The sequence below is a fragment of the Orbicella franksi genome, chromosome 3, assembly GCF_964199315.1.
Source record: "Orbicella franksi chromosome 3, jaOrbFran1.1, whole genome shotgun sequence".
NCBI lineage: Eukaryota > Metazoa > Cnidaria > Anthozoa > Scleractinia > Merulinidae > Orbicella > Orbicella franksi.
The window spans coordinates 1,929,234-1,949,142 of NC_138147.1; the positions used below are offsets into that span (position 1 = coordinate 1,929,234).

General features: G+C 41.2%; 1 protein-coding gene across 1 annotated transcript; it reads right to left on the reverse strand.

Annotated features, from left to right (window-relative positions):
- Positions 1-81: 81 nt before the first annotated feature.
- Positions 82-19,447, reverse strand: LOC145480598 (protein DOP1A-like). The gene is made up of 18 exons (XM_081458870.1): positions 18,839-19,447; positions 17,181-17,533; positions 16,277-16,463; positions 15,067-15,933; positions 13,351-14,446; positions 12,932-13,167; positions 12,088-12,240; positions 11,346-11,461; positions 9,645-9,695; positions 8,953-9,371; positions 8,329-8,649; positions 6,908-7,775; positions 6,201-6,639; positions 5,644-5,835; positions 4,622-4,927; positions 2,797-3,149; positions 1,899-2,169; positions 82-1,796 (listed from the first exon to the last, which is right to left on the reverse strand). The coding sequence occupies exons 1-18, from the start codon at positions 18,974-18,976 to the stop codon at positions 1,008-1,010; spliced, it is 7,155 nt and encodes a 2,384-aa protein (XP_081314996.1). The 5' UTR covers positions 18,977-19,447; the 3' UTR covers positions 82-1,007.
- Between the last annotated feature and the right edge of the window lie 462 nt (positions 19,448-19,909).

Consider the following 19,909-nt stretch of genomic DNA (forward strand, 5'->3'; position numbering starts at 1 on the left):
AGGCTTACGTTCGCAGTTCTCAACTGATGAAACGAACGCCTCCTTCTTCCGATTCATAGAAAATTAAAGGAAAACGAAAATCCAGTCTAACAAACTCTTTATTACCTTTTTTTTCGCGTTCTCTACAGTTTCATATCGCATACAAAAAACGGTACTTTTAAAATAATTTTATCATTCTGTGTTTTTAAATAAAGTTACCCGTTTACAAGATTTCGATTCAGAGACGTTGCTTTCTACATTTCAAGATTTCCTACGTAAGCCTAGGTATTCTAGCGAACTAAGTTATTTGGTTACCTGCCGTTTGATATATATTGAAAAAGAAAAAGAAATCACTGATTGAAGCAAATAGCTTATATCCCTGAACGAGTGATAGGCTATGATGGCCTATGGCTGCATTACCTTAAATTAAATACTCGCTTTTATATTTAAATCTTTACTTTCATACTTAAATAAATTTGAACGGTTGTTCGGGAAAAAAAAATATATTCACCTACATGTATGAAAAAAGAACGACTATTTTTAAAGCAATTTTTTACAATTTTCTGCTTTCAATCTTTAAGACTATATTCGCTATTATGTTTCTGGAACACGAAGTTTCAAATACTACATTTATGAATAATTCTATGTTAAGGCCTGTGCCCCTGTTGATCACACAGTATCAAACGGCGACTTCCCAGCAGTGATGATTAAATAGCATCACTTTTGCAAATTAAGATAACCTCACGTTTTTACAGTATTACAAATGTTATGACACAGCTCACCTAGTGGCGGGACGTATCAAACCAAGCGATTTAAAAGATAACACATTTCAGTGGTCTGATCTTTACATAACACCAAATAGAAGTCTCAATTTTGGTAATAAAATGTAACAAAAACTTCCATCTATATCATAAACACAAGCTACCAGCAAAATGTCTTCCTTTAAGAAAGTATTGTAGGATATATACATATATGTGATCTAGCTATGTTTTTGAATTTACAGGGCGTCTTCATTGGCATTTGTTAGTTTAGTCAACAACAAGAGGTTCAAGAAAATCTCTTTCCACGATTCGTTCCAACAAGCTTTTGCCTTGCGGGTTCTTAGACTTGCTGTTTTTGTCCCGAGATTCGCCGCAGTTCTCAAACCTGTTTCTCGACAAACACTGAAAAAACGGAAGAAGTTGATCCAAGGACTTAATGTGGTACATAGTTAGTAAAGGTTGTCCAGATACGCGCTGTAGTTCCTCAATATCACCTTGATCTCTCCTTTTCCTCTTAAGTAATTTTTCTAAGCGAGCAATGTGAGGCTTAAAAACGGGAACTTTTTCCTCCCCAGCCGTCATGTTGTACGCTTCGCCCTCAAACGCCCAACGATACAGCTGGAACTGCGACAGATAATCGCTCGGCAAGGCCTGAGAGAGATCAAGAAGTTTACAGACCGCTAGGTAGAGACCTAGCCATTTCTCTTGACTGTAGTTCACATAGCCGTTAGAACCGAGCAGTAACTCGGATATGGCCATCCTCTGCTTCTGTGATTTGCCATCAGTGCTTAGATCGCTCTCCATTTGAAGCAACACATGCACCACTTCCGACACGATCGTCGGCCACAATGGCGTCAGGTGCTGCGCAGACATGCGCAATATCAACACCCGAAAGAACAGGAAGATTTGTTCGTGGACGACTGGAGACTGGGGCAGCCTCAGGCTCTCGGCGAGGCGCTCCTGTATTTCTGGCAGAACGTATTGGTACTGGTCAACCTCGCTACAGAAAATTGTGAATGACAGTTTCTTAAGAAGTTGAGCGCGTTGTTCCATTTCCTACAAAACAAACAACAACAAAAACGTTAAACCACAGATTAAACCCTAGAAAACAAAGAACCATAACAAAATGAGTCTAAAATGGCATAGAGGGCAATGTACCTGTTCTCTGTTAGCAAAGATGTTAATAGAAGCACTCTGACTCAAGCCAGCCACACGCGTCATCAGTTCTTTGAATGACGTGTTGTCTTGCGTCATCAAGTTATCGATAATTGTCCGCCAACTTCCAATGCATGAGATGTCCATTTGAAAGAAATTCGGGTCCAGTAACAGCTCCATGACCTCTTTCTTCCAAGCACGGCGGGTGTACTGGTACCCACTTAAAGAAGCCAGCAGGTTGCAGCAGGCGCGGAAGCTCGGCACGTTGTGTGGGCTGGAATAAACAGCAAAAACAAAACGTAAATAAACCGTATTCAAAATAGCCGCCATGATGGTCTCCAAATTTGACATTCGGCACCAATCTTACAGTACCGCTCGGAGATAAGCAAACCATCAAACGCGTTTTAAACTCGTTGACAAAAAGAAGTCAACGCGTCACCAACACGTTTGGAAACTCGTTTTTCATCAACGCGATTTGCCTTAGATATTCATTTTGTCAACTCCCATTTTTTTTTACTTTTGTGCACTTTCTCAACCTGGTCAAAGGACGCTTAGAACTGAATTGAAGATGGTGTGATTTAAAACTCTGCCTCGATTGAAATGATTTCAATCTTCGCCCATGTTCCTTCGAATCAAAGGAAAACTAAGTACTGCAGAAGTGTAGTCGAGGGCGAGACAAAATTAAACCTGGAACACAAAATCGGCGTAACGAAAACTCCAATGTTGCCTTGTTTGCCAACCCCAACCCCAATCCTAACCCCTCTAAAAGATCACCAGCTCAATTTATATCATAATGTGAAAGCCAATATGGTGGCGATTGTGAATAAGGGCTACTAATAAACGGGGGTGGACAACGCAACAAAGACATGTTATTATGTTGGGAAGGGCAAAGATAATTTACCTGTGATTCTTGAGAAACGGCGTCACATTGTACATAACAGTTGTCAGAAAACTCGTCATTCGTTCCTTCTCATCGCTTCCAAACACCATATCTAAGACTGGGGCGAGCACTTCTGCCAACACAAAGAGAGCCTGGGTACTATAACTGCTTGTATTGCTGGTATTACCGCTGGGTACAGGGGGAGGTGGCACTGGAGGCTCGGCCTCCGAGATTTCGGATTCGACGTTGCTTGATTGGTCGGATGCGACATCCTGTTGTGGGATGACAGCCAGGGTTCGTCTGAACCACGCAGCGTTTTCCAGTGATGAACCCGCCACCGTGTTACACGCCTCCACTAGGCGCTGTGTAATGTCCTGGTTAATTTCACAAATACGAGATATTAAGAGTTGTCGTAGCTTTTATTTATTGTACCGTGTTTCTATCGAGTTTTAGTATAAATCTACTAGTGTTCTATCAAGAATGACGTTCTCTGATTGGCTACACTACTCACTATCTAGTGAGTTGCGGAGCAGTGTGAGTTTGTTACCAAAACGACGGCAATTTCTTTGCGTTTTCGCAGTGTCAGTGAAGTGGATTTTGATAAAGTTTTGAACGACTAGTAGATTTATACTAAAATAATTAGATCATTCGCTCTCGATTTCTGAGTGATAGTTGACTCGGGCTGCGTCATCGTCAACTATCACGCGACAGAAATCTCGAGCTCATAATCTAATTGCTAAATAGAAACACGAGTGGAAGTTTGGGAGAACGAGAAATGCTGTGACGAGCCGACAGGCGAGTGTATCCACGGCTTTTCGAGTTCGAGTTCTCCCAAACTTCCCCTAGTGATAGAAACACGGAGAACATTTTTCTATTGCTTTTAGAAAACACCGTGACGGAAAAAAGAAAACAACTTGTTACTTTGATCATCAAAATGTAAATCCTCTTTGCTGGCGTCAAAAGCTCGTGCTAGTTCTATGTTTCATCGAGTTATGGAAATAGTAAGCGTATTTTCTTTAGGCTTGTTTCTAATGTAATATTGAGTGCACTAGACGCCGCGGGCCTAGCAGTCTAGGTTGGATCTCTTGCTAGGGTCTCAAGCAAAAAACATAATTCTGACAGTGCGGAGAATTGAATGGTAGGGAGTTTTGTCCCGGGGTGGATTATCATCCCACTTGAGGGGGAAGAGAAAAAAATAATACTAGTAGTGGAATCATGCAACTAAAACACGAGATAAGAGCAGCGCTGGCCTGAGGGATACCTCAAGCTTTATTCCCTTGCTTGAATAGAGAAGACAGGAACTGATCATCAAACTTGTGTTTTCCTTATACTATCATTTTCTGCATATTCTTACAACGCCCAAGGAGGACAAGCTATGTCAGGGATAACGCATCTTGAAGAATTTAAACCCAAGAATTTCAAGCTTGTTGTTCGTAACCGGTACGAATCGCGCCCAGAATTATTCATCCTTGTTCCATATTATTAATTAATCTAACTGGTGTTTTTCTACCTTAGGAAGCTGTTACTTTGAGATTTCCGACGATTAGAAGGCAATTTTAGTACATCACAAAAATATACTTGGTAAATTTTCATATATCGCAACGTAGTCGCCGTTGCAATCACCTGTGCACATGTCTCATACAGATCGCGTTTTCCTTCCAGCCGCACTAGACTGGACTCTGTGAGCTTTTCAGTCTGTTTTTGTTGCATTTTTAACTCAGTATCAAAGTCTACATTTTGTTTCGATTTAAACAAAGATGAACTTGCATGCACCAGGATCTCCTAAATAGGGTGAACTCACCTCTCTATTCACACTACAGTAAATCAAAATGAAAACATGTGTTACCTGTAACTCCTTTCGCACTTTCTTGTCCTCTTGTAACGGTATGTTCTGCACGTATGACCGCAAGATAACCAATAACAAGAACAGTGCTGGAGGAAAGTTGAGCTGAAGCCCTTCCTTCATGAGAGATAAAAGAGAGGATCGCACAACAATCAACTGGCTTTCCGATGCTTTGAGCAAATACTCGTACAGAAACTGCAGTATGTTGACTTCCAGGCCTGACTGAGTGGGTGTGGTCTTGTCTTTGCTCATGACAACTTGGCGCAGGATCTGTTTTACATTATCTATCATGTCTTCCACTGACAACGCCTGTGAACAAGGATAAATTATACGTTAACCGTAAAGGCTAAGGGTGATTTAGAATATTGGCCATTAGCGGCTAGCAGGTGTCTCTTGTTAAAGCACCATATTTGCCATAAGTACTGTGGAGACAGCTAACGTTCAGCCACCTTTCAAATGAAAGCTATTGAGCAGAACTTTTAAATAAAACTGTTTACTGTACAATGCGACTCTTACTTTTAAGTCTGTGGATGAAACCCTAGTGGGTCGCTGCCATTCAAGTGAAAGCTACTGAGCAGTACTTTCATACGGTACTGTTAATTATGCTGTACAAAGTGATTTTCACTTTTAAGTTCGTGGATAAAACCCTAGTGTGTCACCATTCAAATGAAAGAGAATGAGCAGTAAATTCATATGGTACTGTTAATTACACGTATACTGTACAATGCGACTCTAACTTTTAAGTCTGCTGATGTGGCCATTCAAATGAAAGTTTCTAAGCTTTGTTTTCATGTGGCACTGTTTATTATGTTGTACAAGGATATGTTTACTTTTAAATCTCTGAATGAGTCTCGAGTGTATGACCCCTTAAATGAAAGACGGTGAGCAGTTTTTTGATCACTGAGGAACTATCAGTTTTTCAATAGTTGGTAAATGGAAATCTCATTAAATATTCTTCAAGACTTGCGCTTTGAAAATTGATAAGCTTGCATTAAGAAAAGAACTCTTTTCAAAGATATTTCTACCTTGATAGCGTACACGATATCTACAACGATAATCTGTTCTTCAGAAGCTAATGGGATTGCTCTCGTTGCCTTGATCCCAGATCCCTCTCGCCTCCGCCGTTGATACCAAACGTCAGCCAGCGAGGCCAGGAATACAATGGTGTGATTCATGGTGATTGGGGTCAGCAGCTGAAGGATCTGTTGTTGTACAGCCTGAAAATGAAAGACGATAATACATTGAATAAACACTTTTGTTTCATTTCAATTGGAGGAGAACGTGTCACGCGTCATGGGTCACAACTCACTAACTCCCTTGGGAAACAATAACTTGAACTTTCGACTAACACGTGATCAGGTCGTACACTTTTAAACCGCGGCAAATTATGCGCCAGACGACGTCAAGAAAATTATTTTTTCGCAGGTTGTTCTATTTTTACACTTGACTGGCCCCACAGGGAACAGTCGACCCTCACTTTTTCCCTTAGGGCCAATCGTTAAGTGTTTAATGTTACACATCGGTGGTCAGTAGCTAAGTTAACGAAGGACCTTTCATCCAGAGCTTAAGTTGCTATGCCTACCTTTGGACTGCCCATCAAATTGAGCGGACATTCAGATGGAAGCCGCTGGCCGGTTGAATCAGTCCTTTGAGGACTCCACGTGCTCCAAACCGTGAACAACGAGGACAAAATTTTGGGCAGAACGCTCAGCAAGCCTTCCCGGGCGTCCAAAATGTGCTTTGGCACTTCCACGCTGGGTACATCACTGATTGGCGCGGACTGCACTGAAAACGCGTGCAGGAGATTGGTGAAGACAGAGCTACCACTGGATTGGATTAAGTCGCTATTCACACCCACAGCGGGCGAAGAGTTGGACCGAGCGATCCGAGGCTTCAGAGAGAGGGCTGGTGACTGAGGTGTCGTGTTGTCACGCAAGCAGTAGTGACATATTGATGCCAAGCTTTCCAACAGGGTTACCATGTAGTCCGGGGGGACATTGGAAGCATCAGTTTCAGGTCGTCTGTTTGTGAAAAAAAGTCTTGTTAACACAGCAGAACAAAGTCTGAAAGAACAACTTCTTTGCTATGACTATTACCAGTATGTTCAACATTAAAGATAATAGGACTTTTTGTCATTTCTTCAAGTGAGCGTCGATGACCAGTTACCGACCATAGATATCGATATTTTCAATCTAAAAGACTGTTATTACATATATAACCCAGTATTCTGATGAAACTTCCCCATATCATCGGAACACTAATTATTGTATTTTAGAGATCCCTTTTTACCTTGTGCCAAACTCATCATTACTGCCTCTCCTGGCAGACCTTTTGTCCTTATCCTTGATGTACAGAGTCGTCAGTCGTTCTAGAATCCGACACAAGTGCTCAGCCACAGGGACTACCCACGTGCGCAGCTGCATTGCCATGTGTGACAAGCACGTGATCACGAATTGCAACCACTCATAATGCATATCGGGCTCATCATGCCTGAGCCCGTGAAGAACCGCTGACAACAACATACCCTGCTCCGCTAATGGCTTCCCAGGAAGGTAGCGATGAGCCGACTGAGTAACTTTCGTGTCACCGGAAACCTTCGCGGGACTCTCGGGTTTGCTCGGAGGCGGCGTGCCGTGGCTGCCGGCAGTTTCTTGGGAGATAGTTACAGCGGAGTGAATGTAGGATTCTAGGATGAACACCGACTGAACAAGCTTGACTAGTTTGACCTGAAACGCTTGCGCCTGCGATTGGCTTATTTCTGAGCTGACGTGCACGTGACTGGAGTTAACAGTTGGTGAAGAAGACTTGCTAGACGTTCTCACTCCGGTTCGCTCGTACAAAGTCGAAAGAAGACAATGAAGCAATGCCTTTTGAACTTTACAACGAGAGAACATGTCACTGATGTATGTCCCAAATCCAGCACCGCTCTCCTTCACGACCTCGACCAGTTGCCACATAACACCTAACAGAAGCTCCGTGCTCGCCATCTGAACCTGAACATTGCCGTCTATGTCTTCAGGTTGCACTTGTAGATGACTAGAATACTCGCTTCTAATGAAGTACAGACTTACAGAGATGAGAACTTCAAGGTACTTGCTGGTGCTGGGCTTGAGGTAGATCAAAGGGCCCCCGAAGAGGCGTGCGCTGTGAGCAGGTCCTGAAAACGAATCAAATATCACCACATCGTTTTCTAAACGGCAAACTGCTCCACGACTAAAAGGACAATCCTGACTGGTTTCCTGAGTTTTCCGAATTTTGCAAAACGGAACGCTAACGACTGATTTTCGTCAAAGTAATTTTTCAAAACACTACACAGACGAAAAAAGGTTTTCAGTCGAGTGTAATTGTTTTTCTCTTGATATGTGGCGGTCAATTTAAGTTAAAGAAAGCGGCAAGGGTCCCACTGAATGTTCTACTGCATTTTCATTGCTGAAAATGTAGTAAGCTAATTAATTATCTGTATGTTGGGGACGTCAGTCTCTTTTTCGCTGGCCCCCTTTATACACGCCGATCGGTTTCTCACCATTCAGCATAAATGAAAACGGACCTCTTCGGCGATACGGCGGCCATTTTGAATTCTATTGTTTCAATAGTTATTCTGGGATGCTCAGGGGGCAAATCAGTATGTATTTACCCCCTAAGCATCCTAGCTATTTGAACCAATAGAATTCAAAATGGCCGCTGCGTCGCCGAGGTCCATTCCCACACACCTGTCGGCGAAACAGGACTGTCGTACAAAGCGCCATAAAATCCCTTCCCCAGTAGGGACCGTCGGTGTCTGATCAACAGCTCCTTGATCTTCTCCTGGTGTGGCGTGTTCGATGAACTGATACTTGTGGTGGATGACGCGCACACGAACTGGTGAGGAGCGCGCATCAGGATTGTTTGCAGCGTGCTGAAGGCGTACAAGGTCAGCTGAGAGTCGTAATGTAAGATGTACAGAAGTTTGTGTTGGTCCAGCGGATGGACAAGTGATTTGCGCGGGGGAGGGGACTGTGGGGCTTGGTTAGGTAAGTCGTCTTTTTCCTTTCCTATAAAGTAAAAATGGTGAAATTCTCAGAGATCACATAAAGTTTGACTCCGACAAGCCTTTCCTGCAAAAGGACATTTGCAATCTTTCTTCATGCACCCAGGTTGTGCAGATAACCACAAAAATCTTTGTAACTCTGCTCATGATCGTTATATTAACAAAATATTATGCGCCCGCCAACGCAGCGAAAGTATGTTTTCATGAACGCAGCAAAGATTTTAGGATGACTAAGGTTTCTGTGTAAGTACAAAATTGTCCGAGCACACCAACTTAAAACTTAAAAAACAAGGTTAGTATATCGCACCTTTTTTCGGTTCGTTGTCTTCATTCTCATCGTCAGCCTCAGCTCCATCACCGTCCGTATCCGTCGAATGTTCGACTTCACTCGGCCCACTCGGACTTGTGGTTTTACTATCGCCTGATTCCCGAGTGCTCTCCGAAGTAAATCCTGGTTTTCGGTTGACCTTTTCGTTCTTTTGTTTACCCAAAGTCGCGGCCCCGATTTCTGTCTTCGGATAAACTTTGACGTCGTTAAAGGTTTTCCTCTCGGATCCTCGTGCATTAGACATTTTCCTAGCCATTTTGGAGTCGAACAGGGAGTACAAATAGTGGATTGAAACCCGTGCTGTAACTGGATGAAGTAGCAATAGAAGAAGTGGATCGATAATTCGCCCGAGGTCCCCGTGCTGCAGAGCATGGGCGAGCCAGTGTTGAGTTAATACACTGGGGAGGAAAAAAAACCAAAATAAGGATTATTTTTTTCATTTATAGGACGACCTCGCGTTCCTTTGCTTTATGTTGATGGGGAGAGGGGGACATCAAGTATCAAAGAAGTTCGTAGTATATCACCGGTAGTTTCACCTGTATCGCACTTTCGGATTTATTCTAACACTGACCTTAACACTTTAATAGCTATTACCTTTGCATACTCAGGAACGAGGGTACAGAAGTGTTTAAACCAAACAGCTAAGTTATTTAAATCTCACTTTGACTTACCTTATTTCTGGTTCTTCATTTTGCAGGCTATCAAGCATAATAAACAGTGCTCTACGATAAATCAACGTAAAACATGAGAAAAGTTTATCAGAGGATAAAAAAACTGTTAACGACAATGAGAACTTCCCCAAATGAAGGCCGAAAGAGGGTTAAAACATGGCTTTGCATCTGCGTTTACTAAACAAGATACTTTTCTTAGCCGTCTGACTCTCCGTGTTTGCAGATGAACTACGACGGAGAATTTTTCGTGCTGCTTTCTACTTCCAGCGGAGGAAATGATCTGACTCCGATATATTAGGCACCTTAAGATACCAGGACGGGACGAACTAGGACGGCTACCGGAAGTAAATTTACTCAACCGGGCATTCGCACGAGAACTCTCGACTCATCACTCCGCCGTCCTCGTCTCGTCGAGGACGCCATTTCCCCCGACTAGCCGTCGTATCGAAAACGTGAGTACTTTGCTCTTGTTTTGTCCCGACAAATGTTCCAATCGACCTTATTTTCGGTTATATTGATAAGAATGTTTATAAGGTTCACATTTTTCGTGATTGTAGTGTAGAATACTACGCTGAGATACGAAAATGTGAATAAAAATATTCCTTGTCTTTCGTTTGTATTTCAGTCACTGTTCAGACGCTGTCACGAGTGTGCAAGCTCAAAACTAAATACAAACTGTATGCATTGAGAATACATCAGTGGAAGTACTATCGATAAAATGTTGTAAGAATGAATGCCATGGAAGAATCTATCTCGCAAATAAAATGCACAATTTCAAACTGATATTTAGTTTTTTTTTATACTACCCGGATCGAACTTGATGCAACGTTTGTTTTATTTTTATAAGGCTTGTTACAATCACAGATGGAAATTGAAATATTCACCAAACGTCTTATATTCAATATTCTTCTGAAACGTTCTGGTGGAAAAAAGCCATCTGAAGCTGGTCGACCAGATTCATACGGAAATTCAGGTTTCTCTATTAAAATATTGACAGATGTTTGCTTCGCTTATAAAGAAAAAGAAATTCAGCATCGCTGTTCACTATCGTATAAGCTTGATAGGATAAGATTTCTCTTCTTTTATAGTCTAAAGGATGTCATTGCTTCCGGGAACAGCTTGTGCGAAGTTCGAATTATTGACGTCGCCGTTCTTTACGAAAACACATCTAAAGTATTTTGTTTTTGGTGACCCAACGGGACCCGCGAAAGTTTCCCGCGTCCACTGCCGTTTCAGTCCTGGCCTTCCCGTCCTCGTATCTTAAGGTCCCTATTGACAAACTGAACGTTTCACTACGACATAAGCACAAGCATAAGAATAATCATAGTGGTAGTGAGGACGCACACAACACAAGCATAAGCACGTAGGCATGCGCAGAATGGGTCGCTTCCATTCCACCTTACAGCAGCGTACTCTCACTTGACTTACACATAAGCACAAGAAGAACAAAACTTTTTGTTCTACTTGTACTTATGCTTATGTTGTGCACGTCCTTACTACCGTGTGCTTGTGCTTATGCTTATGGTCATGTTTGTGCTTGTGCTTATGTCATAGTTGAAACCAGGCTTAAAATTGTGAGACATTTTTGATAGAAATTCATTGTTTCAATCGGCGTCATCGTTGTGGTCAAACGCTAACCCCCACACACATCAAGAGGATATAAGAGCACGGAACATTGGCACAATATTGCAGGTTTTTTACCTGTCAAGTGTTCGGAATTCCCCAAGTCTTGATGTCCTGCCAGAATCCTGAATTACGACATTCCTGGCAACATGCCAGAATACAGCGAATTTCCAGTGACCCTGTAGAGACACTCCCTAAAATGATAAGATAATGAAACCCCAAAAAGGTAAGAATAACAAACATAGGGGAATCTCTTCTTAGAATACAATATTTGTCCCATTAGCGTTAGCAGCTCGAGCTACAAAAAAATCAGCTTTGAGTATTGGAAGAGTATGGCACGATCACGGGTCCAAAGAAAATTGAGCAGATTCTACTAAATTTATTTTGTGTGATACGGGTTGAAAAACTCAAAACTGATTGCAAAGAACCCATGAGCTCATTAACGCTTTTGCCACCAGACATTTTGCAATGTCCTCCAAAAAATCGCAGCCGAAGGTCTCAAGAGCTCTTTATAATGTTTGGGGTCGATTCCAATCTAGCAATAGTACATCTGCACGCAAATCCGCACGTTCATGAGGAAAACTGATAACAACGATGTCAGCAAAGATTTCCCTATACAGAAAAGCAATGGAATAAATATTGTTCAAATAAGGAAAAAAACTACAGATTGAAGCCTTTGGCTCACGTCGGTGGACAACTGAAATTAAAAAAAAAAAAAAAGTCGAATTTGACTTAATGCTACTGTTTTAACTCAATTTTACTGTCCGTTAAAAATAACGTATATGGCAGCACCATGAGGCAAATACGGTTTGTCATTTACCTTGCTGATATCTACCAGTGAATTTCCAATGACATTTGCGCAAAGAGATGGAGACGGAGTCAAATTGTGAAGCTGTAAAAACAGTTCAACTATTCTCTGATGGAACTGGGTGGTGTCTACCTTGAGATGATCCCACAAACTTTCGGCTATCACCTGTTATTTAGGAAAAAAGTTTACAAGTTAGAGGTGAGTATTCCGAGTCGATTTGGATCTGTATTTACCTATAACGGTGCGGCTAAATAAATGCGACCCTGACCACAAATGAAAACTCCAGATATCCTATTATGGACATTTAAGTGTGGGATACAATATTTTTTAGTTTTAGGTTATGCTGGTTTTGACAAGCTTGTTGGGCGAGTTCATATTCAAATCACGAGTAAAACGTAACAACGACACAGCTTGAAAGCCAGACTTAACTATGCATCATGAGGTAATGAATTCAGCGCTGCCACCCACCGGAACAAAAAAAATATTCCCGACTTTTCACTGACTGTATTTGGCGCCTGTAAGGCAATTTTCACTGACCTTGCAGGATGATTATTCCGGCCATGAATCAAAAACAATGAGGATGGCTCAAACAATTTTTTTTTTTTTTAAATCGCCTTGTCTATACGAGAACATCTAATAATATAATTTGGGGCAACTTTAAGATAAAATTCTCTGACTTTTCGCTGACTTTGAACAGGAATTTAGAAATTCCCTGACCTGATACAAACCTCCCTAACCTTGAATAAAATCTAATTTTCCCTGACTTTCCCTGACCGTGGTAACCCTGATGATCTAGCTAATTGTCAAGTATTATACATACGACAAACTTTTCAAACAAAATATTTCTGAACCATACCTCGTACAAATCCGACTTCTCAATCACCCCCAAAGACTGCTTGGAAATCATTGGGATAACCACCACGGGCGCGGAAGGCCTGGGTCCATGGCCGTGGCCAGCATTGACAGATAGCGTCAGGTTGATCAAGTCGAGAAGCGTGCCAACCGCTGAACTTTGGATATTAAACTCGCTGACCTCGAAACAGCACATGATTAGAGACTGCAGCCACTCTGGGAGATACGACACCTTGGAGACTTGATCGGAAAGAAAACAGTTACTTATAAGTCAAGTTACATTAAGTATAGAGAGAAAAATACTGTCTAAGTACTGTCTTGATCCACATTCTCTAAAAAAACGTTACAGTCTATGTGTACCAATCAGTAAATAAAAAAGAATTAGTCTTTTGAGCCCGAAAATTGCCGGTCAATGTTACACACCTTCTTTTATATCAGTTGTTGTTCTCTGTGATTCCGAATCCTTGCCACCCCAGATTGGAAAGCACGACAATTTCAGCAACAGTTTACAGGCTGCCGCAAATGCCTCGGCACAATTCTTGGACGATTGCACCGACCTGAACGAAGCAACGAGCGCGGTCGGTCCAGTAACATTTCTTCTCGCCTTCAGATTCGTTTGCGTCTGACAGGCGTCCTCGACAAGTTCATCCCTTGTTACATCACACGCTTTTTCGATTTGTTTCCACATGGCATCGCTAACGATTCCACTCGCCCGCAAAGTCGTGTAACATTCTTTGCTCATCATTCCTGAAGCGCTTTCGTTGCTAACACGAAGCGAGTTGACGTATTTCATCACTCTTTCCACAACAAACTTGGCGAAGAAATTCTGGAAATATTTCACACAAGCTTGAATGAGAGACGGTTGAAAGAGATGCTCAGAGTTCTTTGGTAGCACGTTCTCTCCAGACTTGACAAGAGTCTTATCTCGTCCATCTGCGGGATTCACAGCATTCAAATCACTTGAAGATTCCACCTCTTGGAAGTCGCTCCATTCATCTAGCTCGTCCTGAGTATCTTCGTTATTATCCGCTGAATCAATTCCAGCATCACGTTGCTCCGCCAATAAATTCAATTCCATTAAATTCAATTCTTTTTCATTCGACTCCACAACCGAGTCTATTTTTGTGTCTTCTTCCTCATCGGTATCTTCACATTCAGCCATTTCTTCAACGAATACCTCCTGAGAACTTTCCAGTGAGTTTTCTGGAGCACGATCGACCTTTTTGTTGTCCTCCTTAGCACCTTTTAAGTCGATTATACTCCACTCCTTCAGCTCATGCTCTGCAGAACCTTCCAACTCTTTTTTTCTATCTTTATTCTCGGCGTCCCATCTTGAGTCGTTCCTCCCTTTGTCTCTGGTCTTCATAGAGGGCATCACCTTGGAGAGAAGTCTGGAACACAGGCAGATCCCTTCTTTAACATCCTCCAGAGTCATTGTCTCGCAGCGTTTTGTCATTTCGATTGTAATCTTGCGCAGAAGTTCAGGCCAGTGTTCTGTTTGGATCTCCACATCGGCTTCCTAGATAAAGGGAAACAAAAAATACTGAAGATTAGTGTCTGATGGGTTCTGAGTCCTCTGTGTATCTCAAACGATCTCGAAGAATTTTAAGACCAGCAGTAGAATTTAGCTGTGTATGGAGCATATCATAAGGAGCAGCCATAATGCTCTGTATTTGTAAAGGATGTTCTTTGGAGATTATTTCCAGAACAAATTACCTCACAATTTCCATTTGAGACAGATAGTTTAGCTGTCGTAGTAAACAACACTGGTGGCTTAATAGAGATTTGTCGGCCAAGATACACTCTTTAAAGAAGATTCACTCTTGTTTAAAGCAGATTTAAGAAGACCAAAAAGAGAAGACGAAATGGATTTATAGCATCCGTGCTACCGTTTAGATGGAACTGAAGAGCGCTTAAAAGTAGAGCTGCATTGTACATCGTCCCGAGTCTTTTCTTTCGAGTCTTTTCTTTGTTTTTGGATTAAACTGATTACTTTCGAATCAGAGAAAACCTGAATTCAAAATAATACTATATTAGGGTGGCCAAAGGTCAAAGTGATAAAAATAAAACCAAATGAAAGAAAAATAATTGAGATTGGAAAGATTAAGATTGCCACCTTGAGGATACTACTCGACTTACCAAAGTAACAACGTCCAGAATGAAATCTGTTAAACGAAACACTTCCGAGCAGTTTGTCGTAGATGGAGTAACAACAAATTTACTCTCCTTGTGATCTTCCCAGTTTTCAACTCCATTGACCTCCTCGCTCGCTACTGGTGGTCTATCGCATTCCGAAAGCAACTTGGCTATGTATTCCCACATAAAGTATGGTTCGAAGGCATTGAAGAGCAAGTTGGCTGTTTTAATCAGTTCATCTATCAGCTTGGTCTTCGCAGACTCTGCAATAGCCGCGCCACTATCAAGAACCAGGCTCTCGATCGAGTCCCTTCGGTCACTCTCTTCAAAAGTGGCATCATTTTCTCTTAGCACTTTACACTGATTGTACAATGCCCTGAAAACATCGAGTAAAACGTCTTCAAGGATCGAGCCGCCGATTTCAGGTTTGTCCAAAAGACTGATTAGCAATCGAAATGGTTTCAGCACTTCTAACCTCTGCGCTTTCTTAGATCCATTGGCATCCCCTTTGTCGACAGAGTCGTGATTCTGAAACAGTCTCCTTACGGCCTCGATTACAAGCGGCCTCGAATGCAAGCTGAAGAAGGTCTCCGTCGGCCCTTCGTGATCAGCATCGCTACTACAAACGCTATCGGTCCTCGATAACGATTCATTCTTTGCTGCATTCGTTCCTAGTAGCCATGTGTAAAGACGTCTGTTCAAAGACATGTCTCTTCGTAGCAAGACTTCTAAGGCAGCTGCTACCAACGTCACCTTTTCGTTGGACAGGAGATAGTTTGTATCCACCGGAAGAAACGCAAGAAGAAAATCAAGCATACTCCGCTGGACGAGAACACTGCTGTCTCTAAGAGCCACACTGACTGCTTGAACCTGTTGAGAAAAATTGTGAGATCTAAATTTGGTCGTTTTTATTTTGATCTCTCTGTGTTAAGGCGACCTAACCAGAATGGTAGGAGGAAGCAACATTTCTTGCAGTCACTTCCTGTTATAACTGCTAAGTTTAAGACTACATTGTGCAGAATGTCCAGAGCTCATCCCAGTTTTCACAGCATAAACCGATCTTAAGGCTACAAAGCCCAAGAAATCTAGGATAAGTATGGCAGCCACCAAGAGAAATATTAGAGCTACATAGCTGACTGCATGCATTACAGGTACATGCCTACAATGGCGGATTAAATTGAGGAATTAATTATCAATAACTTTTGTTACTTACTAAAACATGGATATCATTTCCTATGAGGTATTTTTGTTTTCCAGCTCCTTTCTTATTCAGTCTTGTTAGTATAAAGGTGACAGCTGGCAGGCGAATGGTAGCTGATGAATAAATGCACCCCCAAAGGGTCGTGTAGAAAATGTTTTTGTCCGTGTTCTCACTGAAGGAGCCCAGCAGTGAAATAGTCCTATGCAAAACAGCAGAAACAATGAGTCAATTTATATTTTAAAAAATAAAACATACAAGTAGTGTCTAATATTATTTTTAGATACTTATTCACCTACATATAGTGCCATTGACTCCTGACAACAGCATCACACATTTTAGTGTCATGGCAAATTTGTACTTGACAAGTTCCTAGACCATCGTAATGGAATCGTCCACCAGATATAAGGCTCAATTGTTCTGAAAATTGCTTTAATTTGAAATTTTAAAATGAAATTGAGGATTTTAACAAGCTGTAAGTAGAACAGTATAAATATGAAAGTGAGCTGTTGAGGTCATAAAACAAAGTGTACACCATCAGTCATTACAAGAGAACCCAGCAACCGAAATATCAGGTACTGCATCTCATTTAATAACCAATTTTATTAAAGAATTGTCATGAAGGTTGAGTCAGGAAATAAAAATTTTATATAAAGGCTTGTTATTCAGGGCTTCCTACAAGGCCTGCTGCCAGAACTACTACATGTAATTGGTTCTATTAATTTGAAAAAATAATAGCTGGCAGTTAATCATTAACTTAATATGTTTGAGGTGACTATATGATCAAAATACATGTAGCTGTAGAATCATTTGCATTCAAAGATGTCAGCCTGCCAAACAAAATTCATGCAATGAGTTACCTGCAAGGAATTGATCACCAACTGGATAGATGTTCATTGTATCTACAGGTAGTACAAACCTGTCAGTGTATTCAGACCCTTCTTCAATTCCTGGTAAAAGTCCCAACAGCAATCCTGGTAAACCAGGAAGCAATGCTTTTCCAAGCGGAAGGAAATAGTTCTCATACATAGTCATCAAAACAGGCCTAGTCGACATGGCAGCATTTCCCAGCAAAGGAAAAAGTCCAGCGCTGTAAATGAATAAATCTTGCGCGAGCCCTTTGTGGCCAATCCGTTTGAAGATGAGTTCGTAAGTTTCTAGTGCCTTCAGATGCACTCCACTTGGCAGTGTCGGGTGCATACATTGAGCTAGTCTTTTTCCAATGGTGAGCTTTCTTGGTAGTACCTTAAATTTTGTGTGATTTTGTAACACCTGAAAAGTAAGTGACATGTCATATGGTATCAAATGTTTTTTGATTTAATGCCGGGTCCTGAACAAACATTGGGTATCCCAAATAGATTTGTAAATAGGACCCTCACGTTATTTATATCCAAGGTATAACAATCTATAGGGATAATTATAAGATCTTTAGCTCTCAAAAATAATGAAAACAAAACCTCTGATAAACTCCAGGCTCAAATAAACAGTAAAAGCCAAATAAATGCTGCATTCACAAGGCCAAGTTTGAAATAAATGCTGGGGGTGTTTGATAGAGAAAGTATGGTACATGTACATGTATAATCAGGTGCGAAGCAACTGATCGACTATCTTTTACTAACACTGTGCACAGAGCAGTCAATGAGTTTTGCTTTAACTGTAGCCTTCAGATCTTCACAACCGTAACAAACTTGACAATTTATGGGTGAATTGTATCAGCTACAGGCAAGTTCACCCATAACATCACAGGCCCATCAAACATACTCAGCCTAAACAGGTGTTACAGGTTACGGCCCTTATTGATAGCCCCAGTGTACAAAAAGTGTACAAAATAAAACTATTGTTCAGATGGTGAAAGCATGTTGACATTAACCTGATGCAAATTTTACAGCTACATGTATGTAAGGAGAAAGTTCTGGAGAATTTCAGACCTAACATCTTTGCATCAAACTTTGTTATTTCAACCCCAAGCCAGAAATGATTTCAAATTGCAGACCAGAACATTTTAACACAAGGAATACTCAGATTAACAGGAATTTAAAAAAAATACCCAATTAAATTTAGTGCAAAGGTGCTAAAAGCTTGAAAAGTAAACTTCCATATAGACAAGCGTAGGGTGCATTTTGAACAACTAACTATGGATAACATCTATTTAAAAAAGTCCCATCTTGGGCAATAAAAGATGGAATTGTTGCAAACTTTCTTCGCGGATCACAAATTCTAATACAGAGATAAATGTTGAAAATTGGGAAAAAACTTATTGAATACATGAAAAACTCAGGTCATCAATGCTCTCTTTATAGCTGACTTGGAAGGAGGAACATTAATCACAGTTGTCTTTATTCTTGACATAAACCATGTCATGGTAATAACTGTCTGAAATTAGTGTTTACATATAAGAATCCAATGACAGCTAATCCAACGAGTCGAGCATTTTCGAATCTTATTTGTATAGAACTAAATAACATGCGCGCGTTTGCATATTATTAATTCTTGTTTAGTAACAAACAAGGAATTCTCTGTTTATACTGGCGCCCGCCTCGTGAAGTAAAAAGATATTTTAAGTTTACAGTAACTTACCTTGTTTAATTTTCCGAGAGCAGAAATCAGGTCCGCCCACTCACTCGAATACTCAAAGCTTTTAAGAGCTTTTTCGACGGCGTTGATAAACTGTCGATACTTCGAGTCGGATAACAGTTCCAGCTCCTCGGTATTCATCGTCTTATAAGCGATTGAACATCAGACAAAGAATAATTAACGGGGTCAGTTCTGAATCGAAACGTCTTCCGTATACATGTGCGTGACTACGAGAGTATACGTGGACTTTGGGTCGGATTAATCAAATTTCAGTACACATGGGTAGTTCTCGAATTCCTCAAGATTAAACCAGAAGCTGGCTGCAACGTTGAAGAATATCAATCCATTGGAAGTCCAGCCAAATGTGCGACATTTGACTTCTCAAGCATAGTTACGGCAGTCAAAGGGAAACATCCACAAAATTAGATACAGGTGACGTCATGGGCTGATGTAAACTCGAACTCTTCTCCGATCACTGTTTCCGTAATATAATTCATCAACAGGATGGCAGTCCTCTTATTTCTACCAGGAGATCACAACGAAACGTCGTCGTTTCTGGGTTGGGAAGCTATCAAAGATATTCTTCAACATGACTGATTTTCCTCCTCGCCTCCGCCATCTTGTTAAGAAATAAACAGGCGAGGCTACCAAGTACTAATCGCATCCGCTGTGATAGACCGTGGGCTCAAGGTAGGGATAAACTTTATGGGAAATGGGACAGAGCTGAAAAACGACTGCGCATGCGTAGGGTTTTGGCGGGTGAGTCGACGAGTGGTGGCATTTTCGATCGTTTGATCAATGCAAAGTTTTGGCGCCATTCGATGTTAATTTTTTGGACTAATATCATCCGAGAAAATGGAGAAGATGGAACTTTCGATGTCATTTCAGTAAAGCAGATGTTCCTGATATCCTGAACATAATTCTGGCTATATTGACGGTCTAAACACAGCAAATTCTAGCAGACATCGGTCGCAGCGCCATGGTGAGTAGTGACCGCTTTACGCTTGTTAAGTTTATTTTGGATACCACTTACAGTTTAAAAAAGTGTAAATTTCAACTACCTTGTCGTCAATA